Here is a 9235-nt window from a genome sequence, read left to right on the forward strand (position 1 = left end):
CTATAACATATACACTTAAATTGACAAAAACATCAAAACAAATAAAATGATACCATACAATAACGTGACTGCACTTCCAAATATATACAAAGGACTCTTTTCGGATGGTTATAAGGTGGGAACGTTCTAGATGCCATCATTGGGGAGACACTGTAATACAGAATGCAGCGTAGGAACATGGGGCCCAAGTCTGTCATACACTGTAGTATATAATTTTTGTATTATGAGCACTATTATCGATTGTATTTTATTTTGACTTCATTGTGTATTCCAGATTTATTAATTTATATAATGCATTTTCTTATTATTTCAAAAGTTTACGGTTTAATTTATATAAATTTGAATATGATAGTATAGCTATAATACATCGCCAATTTCATCAAGACATCTCTAAAACAAAGTAAAAAATTATTGTTTGGGTGAATGCACAAATGCATCTCGAAATTAATTTATATCAAAAAATGGTGTTTAATAATACATGGGATATACATACACGGGTTCTGAAGAAGTATCTTCTGAATAAATTTTAGAAAAAATATGATATAAATTTCAAGTGAAGCGTAATTTAGTGAAACTCAAGATGCATCCGAAAATGCATGTCCGCATGTCCGGAGTCAGAAGGACATTTTAAAAAATTTCATTAGGTATTTTTTCATAAACAAGTCCCTTTTTACATCTGTCCACTTCTCAATAAAAAAAATTGCATTGACATTTTTTGTTTAAGAAAAATCATAACGTTGAAGAGGGAAATAATTGTGTTTAGAGTTTGCCATATAAGAAGAGCATCGATAACAAAATCCAGATGTTAAAATTACTCGTGCACCATGCCCCCACATGTCACGTGTGAACTTTATTGTTAGGTAAAAAAAATTAGGAATAGATACATATTTCTATTATTTGGATGTATCACTCGTTAAAGAACTTGAAATTCTGGAGCATATACTACTATTATTTTCTAAACATGTCTAACAAATAATGAAAAACTCAAACTCTATTTCACTTTTTGAGCCCCTCTATACTTTGTAATTGGTTTTGCAATGACATAAATTAATATAGAATAAATTGATTTTGTAAAACTAATTGTGATTAAAAGTGAATAGAAGATAAAATGATTTATGTTTAAATATATTCATGAAAAACTGAGTTGAACAATAAATTTCACCATAGAACTCACATTTTAAACTCAAGTTGCAAATCATAATTTCAAGTATAATCAATTCCAAAGAGTATAATCAATTATATATTTGAAGAACCAAACAAATCGAAATTAATTTTGCACCTCTAGAATTACTTCCCTTTCAAAAATATACACTATGTGTTGCAAATGAAGTGCTGCAACAGAAATGAGAAGCATAATACTTTACTTTCAACATCTAAAAAGTATACTTCTACCCAAAACTCAGTATATTTCTAAACCCTGCTAAACTCAATATCCTATCCCATTTTCTATTGGTATCTATCTATGTATTGATCACTAGCAAAAATATGGTTAGAACCCATGATCTTGATGTGATCATGCAAGGCACCTTGAAAGTGTACTTTCAATCAAAGATTTTTCTTTGCTTTTTTTTTTAAAGTAAGGTGAAAGTTGTATAGAATTGAGCGGGTGTAAAACAACTTCTCTTGTATTGGTTGGTGTTCTAGACCAACTGAGGATAAATGCTGCTTTTTTTTTAAGACATGATATATGCTTCTATGATATCAAGAATGAGAAGTTTCACACCACTCAGAAGTTATTAAGCTGAAATTAGTCCCACGTATCCGCCAAGTAAAGCCAATACAGATGAAATCAGATATGCACCTAGTACGATATTTGGTTCCCTGAACCTGAGCAAATGGAGGCGACGATGCAAGGGTGGCATTCTTAAAAAGGCCCAACTTGGTCCCAGCAAACCCTTAGTTATCTTCAAGTGCAATACCTGAAATAGAAAAGAAAGCAACAAGCTATCAAAATAAGGATCCACCAATAATGAGTACATATTTAGTACTATTGCTTAATGAGTAAAGTAACCACATTGGGAATGCTCTTAACAGTTTAAGACCATATATCATCTCATATGAAAAAAACTCTACAAATTAGATTTGAACCGTGATACTCAATAAAAAATATATAATTTTTTTTAGAACAGATATCAAACCTACATCATACAAACCCTGCGGAAAATATTAGAAACAAAAAGCTAACAGATCCAGTACAACAAAAAAAAACAAAGTTGAAATGAGGTTAATAAAGCTAATTTTGAAAAGATAGCAAGAATGCCTTTGAGCATATTTCTCAAAAGGACACTTGAGAACATTTAACTCATGAAATAAAAAGGAAAAAGAAAAATCAGATAACATAAATGTAGCCATCATTACAAGCATGGAACAAACCTGAAGAATAACTGATGATGACTCGACTATGAAAATTCCAGAAGAAATTAAAAGTGGGAAGAACATTCCGGTACATGCAGCCATTGCAGTTAATGCACCACCGAGAGCCAAAGATCCTGTATTACCCATATAAACAGATGCTTTGTGTCTGTTGTATAGAAGAAATCCAACACAAGATCCAGCCATTGAAGCTCCAAAAATAGCAAGCTCTGATTTGACATATTTACAAATCAATAACAAAAATATCAAACAGAATTCAAGTTATTGTTAAGGATTCATTGTCTTTACTCTATTAGTACTAAAATTGACCATTTTCCATATCCTAGTAAAATAACATAGGATTCTATGATGCATAGGCACGGGTACGGTACCCGGTGCGGGTGCTGGTACCGGTACGGGATACGGCATTTACAAAAAAATCAAGATACGGGTATGTTAATAAGAAATAAGATTTTTTTTTTAAAATGTATGAGTAAAGAACTAAATTTATAAGTTCATAACAAAACTTCACTATAAAAATTTGAAAAAATCAAAAATAATATTAAGATACAATAACAAAAATATTAAAACACATAAATATATTATATTGATATTTGAGAAAACTAAAAATTTCATTCAAAACCGAATCATGAGATAAAATGAAGTACCACGAGTACCCGGTACGGGTGCGTACCCGGTACCGGTATTTTACTATTTTAAAAGTACCCATGCTTCAGATGATAGGATGCAATATAATATTGTTGAGTCTTAAAAATGAACAGAGGTTTCTCATTCTGACTAGTGACAACAGTCATGGAGTACAAAATGAAAAATCATGGTGACATATTTAGATCCAGATTTTGATGAGAGATAGTGGTCAGGGTGCAATAAAAAATACCAAAGCAGAGAGATCTCAATAGTATGAAGGTCATTACTGTCGTTTTACAAAGCTCAACATGAAGTGTGGAGAGCTTACACACCTATAATGAATTAAGGTCTTAAGAAGACCAACTTTATTAAGTCATATACATTCATCCCTGTTGCATTATCATGTTCAAGTGCAAGGTTGCAAGACAACAACATGCTAGCCAAAATTACATTATTTACTATGTATAATAATTGGAATATAGAACTAGAATAATTAAAAAAGGAATATCTTCCCTAGAGATGCTAGATTTCCAAGTCTATGGTTGACTAGACATGCTACTAACCTGAACATATTGGCAGCACAGCTATTGACATTCCAATAAAAGCCAATGCAGCAGTGCCTCCAGCAAGTCCATCAAGAGCATCTGCTAATTTAACACCATGGCCCATGGAAACAAAACAATACGAGGTCAAGAGATGGTAATATCGCCCCAAATACACAAGGCCTACTGGTAGGGGAAGCAATGTCTTCCTGCACGCATGTAAGTGAGGGAAAGTAAGAGAATGGATGTTTTCAAAGCAAAGTACACTGTCTTAAATTTTTTCCAATTACACTCCTGACATTGGGTAGAATTTTCAGATCCATCAATGGACTGCTGAAGATTTATACTGAATGTTGCTGATATGAGAGATTAAAACTAGTCTAGTGTGTGTTTAACTGAAAACAGAAAAAATATTCATATAGTTTATTTTTTAATTATTTGTATGACTCAAGAACAGTAGGGGGAAAATGTCACATTTGCAACTGCCAATGCCTTTTGTGAGAACAGGTATGTGAGCTACCACCAGAAAATATTTATCAGATTAGTTATATGTGAGTTACTATCAGAAAAATGTTGATCAGATTAGTTACAAGAAGGTATACATGCCATAGGGTGAAGATATACTGGTGATGTTCAACCAAAACGAAAAGCACGTTCCGACAGCTACCTGTGTGGTATCAAAATGCAGATTTATTAAATAGAAATGGATGTAAGCAATGTATTTTTTTTAAAACAGGCAACTTATTTTAGTCTTTTTTTTCCCCAAATCTAGAGTCCTTGCATATAATTTTTTATTTTTCAATTTGAATGTTTTTATGAGGCGGATTTGGATTACAAACTTGGAGTCTTGGACTGATGAGGGATTAGATTGCAAACACTGATATGTAAAGGGATAGAAATATTATCCATGAGAGACCATAGTATAATATTTTTTGGGTTTCAAAGAACAATAGTTCAACACATCAAAACCCCACAAATAATGCTTTAAATTAATAAAAGTAAATAGAGTAATAGAGTAATCACCTCCAAGCAAACTTCTGTCAATGCTGGTAAACCTCTCCAATGATTCTTGGTGAGGTTTAATATGTCACTGAGTAAACCGACTGCTGCAAATGCAATTGTTACACCACATACCCCGGACACTTCTATGGATGAGGAATCAGCAATAACATGAGCAACAATTACACCAATTGGTACAAAAAGTAAACCACCCAACGTAGGTGTCCTCCTTTTCAAGTGATGTCTAAGAGGTCCTTGTTGCTTGATAACATGGATAGCTTTCAAATGACGAAAAATTGGGACACAAACATAGCCAGCAAAAGAAACCAGAATGGCTGATATGAGAAATGGGCGGGTCAAGTAAAAAGGTGCTAACGGGAGTCTAACAATTTTCCACATACACCAATCAACATATAAAAGCAGTACTGTCAAGACGATTATAAGCCCCATGGTGATGAAAAGGCCAAGTTTGATCCTGGAAATAATTAAAACAAAACTGGGTTAATGTAACATCAAACAGAAATAGGAAATGCAATTTATAATCATGAGTTACTTAATTAAATACTAGTCTGCCACGAAATGAGATCCTCTGCATTTAAGGAAACTCATTCATACAATCTCTCACTCCGCCATCATTGAATTTTCTTCTTACACTCTCAACTTCCAATTAAATTAATTTAAAAACAAAATAAAGTAGCAAGGAAGTGATACCGATGGGTGACTATTGGAAATCTGCATCTATCTAGCGCACAATTTGAAATGGATTGAATATAGTAAAATTTACTGCAGTATCCATCTCCACCTTCTAAAAAATGAATGGTTTTAATTTTAAATACATTTTTACTGAAGTTACAAGATCAGCCATTTGATCTCGATCCAATAGCTTCAAAGCTGATAGAAAAGGCAATCACACACCAACCATAAAGATGCAAATCTAGCTCTAACAAAAAACTTACGGAATTTCAATTCATTTAGGTCACCTACACCTTAGATGTCAATTAATATCCAAATTTTCATCTTGGCTGTGCTTTTTTGCAAATTATCAGTGACAGTACTATACATTAATATAATATATGAAGCAGAACTCCCATTATATTTCTAATAAACTGCTTAGAGACAAAACATGATAAAATTAAACCAAACATCTAGATACCATATAAATGCTATGAAATAATAGTTTAATTTTTCAGCATATGAAATGTTCTCTTTGACAAATAAGGGTATCCCAAACATAACCATTTGCACAAGTTCTACAACATACTTGCCTATGTTTCTTCTGTCCCCGCCCAATGGTTGCAAGCCGATGAGCAGCCACTGTTAAAGCATCATTGTTTGAAGCAGAAGCAGAAGGCAAATCAACATCATTTACTGGGATAAGAAAGATTTCGTCATCAGAGTCTTCTTCGCCGTCACTCGATGAGGGCACATATGAAGAACTCTCTTCAGGATCCCAATCATCAAGTATTGGAAAGTCAAAGGAATCCTGCAACACATAACAGATGTCACGACAATGAAACAACAATACTATAGATAAATCACAGCTCGTGACAAGAAATGACTTGTTAGAGCCTTCAAGGGATTCATTGAGTTAAATCCCAGGTATAAACTTATAAATTTAGTCGAATAATCAAAATAACTTGTTTGCTAAATGCCTTTAAATAAATTTCTCAACAACAACAACCAAGTCTTATCCCGCTAAGTGGAGTCGGCAACATGAATCAAATTTCGTCATAATGTTCTGTTCAATACCATGTTTCTATCCAATTCGTTTATCTCGAGGTTTTTCTTAATAGGTTCTCTTACAATTGTTTTAATAGTTTGACTCATCTTCATTTGATCTACTCTCCTTACAATAGAGTTTACAGATCTTCTCTCTACATGTTCAAACTACTTAAGTCCATTTTTCACCATTTTTTCTACTATAGGTTGTTACCCCGACACTCTCTCTAATATTGTCATTTCTGATCTTTTCGTCTAGTCTTACCACACATCCAATGCAACATCCTCATCTTTGTTAACCTTGCTTTATTCTCATGTTGATTCTTAACCGCTCACTATTTTGTCTCGTACACATCGCAGGTTTTTACTCATGTCCAGTCAAATATCCCTATCAACTTGAAAGGTACTTTTGTGTCACATAAAACTCCTAAGATCTCCTTCATTTCTACCACCCAGCTTGAATCTGATGGTTTACATCTCCTTCTATTTCTCCATCATGTTGTATTACGGATCCAAGATATTTAAACCGTGTGATTTGTTGGGTGACATGGTCTCCAACTTTCATCTCTAGGTTAAAAACGCTTCTCCTTTCACTAAACTTATATTCCATATACTCCGTCTTACTTCTCCTTAGGTGAAAGTCATGCGTTTCTAAGACTCGTTTCCAAGTCTCCAACCTCTCATTTAAATTCTACTTCGACTCTCCAAATAGGACTCTATCATCCGCAAAAATCATATATCTTGGTACTACCTCTTGGATGTGTTTTCAAATGTACATCCATGAATAAAGTGAAAAGGTAGGGGTTTAGTATTGAACCTCTTGGATGTGTTTCCTGAGTACTTCCATTATTAAACTAAAAAGGCAGGGATTTAGTATTTAACCTTTGTGCAATCCTATTGTAGCAGAGAAATTGTCAAACTAGTTCGTGAGATGCATTTTAATTTAAAATTGATAAACAATTCCCTCTCAAAACTCAATATTAGAAAACAAAGTATGGTTTCAGAGATTTATCTTTTTGGTACAAGTTTTATTTAGAATTTTCACACTAAAACCGGAGTAAAACTTATAAAGAAGGAATGTAATAAGCGAAAAGATCATTTATATTCTTAGAGTGAGAGGAGAAAAATTCAACCTAGATCATAACAATCAATATTAAACGTTATTTAATGTTCATAATCAACTCTAAAATGTTACTTAATCTCAAACACTTGATCACCAATGCAACTTGATCATCAATGCAGAGATCCAACGATGTTATCACCTAATGATCTAAAAAAGGAGAGTAGCTATGCTGCAGATTCTTTTGTTTAAACCTAAGCCTCAGTTATGATCATCACTCATTTTGACATATATTGAAACAAGATGCACCTCGTCGAAGGCTCTAGTAGAAATGGCATTACGTCGAACACATAACCTGTATTGTTGAATAATTAACGGACGTAACTGCAGAAAATTGAAGGAGAAATCAATTAAAGAATGAATGAGTAAGATAAAACACTTCACGGTCACGCAAGATAAATAATAGTGAATAAAGATTGAAATCGGTAGAAGCTTACCTTGAGAGTGGAGCGATCAAAATGATAAGGGGGAGAGAGGTGGTTAATCCGGGAGAGACGGAGAGGGAGATTTCGGTGGTTGAGTAGACCAGAATGAGAAGCCATTGATGCGTTGCAAGAGAGAGAGAGGAGAGAGAAAGTAGATCTGAGGAGAGAATGAAGAAGAAGATGAAGAAGAAAGAAAAGGCGATGAAATAAAATTGAATGGAATGGCGCCAGTATATACCGTTCCGAGAAAGGAAATTTTCATTTTTTACATATTTGAGAGAGGGAAAGTGTCAAATAGCGGTAGTTAATAGCGACATTTTGTTTGCTTCTACTTTGATATCATCGCGTAGCCGAAACCGTTTGCTCTCATTTTTATCTGTCACGTGAATTCTTGTTGTCACCACGTGCTTTCTACTCTGTTTGTTTGCTTCTATTTTAGATTTGTAACAAACTTTGTTGAGTGTAACTAACTTTCATATTTTAGAATTATCAATACTTTCTTCAATTCTCTCTTCTAATATGGTATCAAAAGCTTAAAAAGATCTTCAACCATGTTTGAAAGGGATTCAAGGCAAATTGCATTGAGTATCAGCTTAAAGAACATCATCAAGATGCCTACATAGAAAATCCCACTCAAACTAGACGAAGATAATTTATCTTCTTGAAAAAATATCAAAGATATCATACGCACGCCACACAAGGATATGCTTTATCGCTACGTGATAAATTCAATGATCCTCTATGATATGTCACATAATGACGTAGAAATATTGCATATATCACATGGGAGCAACATGATCTGTTCATCTATATGTGGCTTTTCACAACATTGTCTAACCCCGTGCTTCTTCGTGTTGTTAGGTGTGTCCATTCTCTCGGTGGATGAAATTCACAAACATATCTTTGATCATGCCAATGTGAAATCCAAGCAACTTAGATCTAAATTAAAGTCAATCTCCAAATATAGGAAAACGATTTCATAATATCTTGCTAAAATTCAAAAAATTATTGATATTCTATATTTAGTTGATGATCCTGTATCGCATCGTAATCATTTAGAAGCAACTTTAGATCGATTATCGGATGATTATAATACACTTGTATCTATTATTCAATGTCGTATTGTTATGATTCAAATCATTAAAGTTGAGTCAATGTTGCTCTCACATGAATTTAAACTTGACAAAATGAAGAAAATTGTGTTAATTAAACCTATTTCAGTTAACATTTCTCAAGACATCATCTCAATCAATAACCTCTATTGGTTCCTAATATCCAATCATTTTCAATCACCTTATAAAGCACACACATTGTTGACACTCAAGAATCTACTTCTTGTTTCTGATAATCACATGTCCACTCTGATGTTCTCTTGCAAGGATCTCTCTAGGCACTGATGGACTTTATACTTTTGGTGATTTACAAACTGC

General features: G+C 33.4%; 1 protein-coding gene across 1 annotated transcript; it reads right to left on the bottom strand.

The window, feature by feature from the left end:
* Positions 1 to 1217: 1217 nt before the first annotated feature.
* Positions 1218 to 8110, bottom strand: LOC127079483 (phospho-N-acetylmuramoyl-pentapeptide-transferase homolog). Its single transcript, XM_051019861.1, has 8 exons — positions 7818 to 8110; positions 7630 to 7704; positions 5807 to 6024; positions 4566 to 5016; positions 4145 to 4209; positions 3564 to 3751; positions 2374 to 2582; positions 1218 to 1919 (listed from the first exon to the last, which is right to left on the bottom strand). The coding sequence occupies exons 1-8, from the start codon at positions 7920 to 7922 to the stop codon at positions 1737 to 1739; spliced, it is 1494 nt and encodes a 497-aa protein (XP_050875818.1). The 5' UTR covers positions 7923 to 8110; the 3' UTR covers positions 1218 to 1736.
* Between the last annotated feature and the right edge of the window lie 1125 nt (positions 8111 to 9235).

This window comes from Lathyrus oleraceus, chromosome 1 (assembly GCF_024323335.1).
Source record: "Lathyrus oleraceus cultivar Zhongwan6 chromosome 1, CAAS_Psat_ZW6_1.0, whole genome shotgun sequence".
Lineage (NCBI taxonomy): Eukaryota > Viridiplantae > Streptophyta > Magnoliopsida > Fabales > Fabaceae > Lathyrus > Lathyrus oleraceus.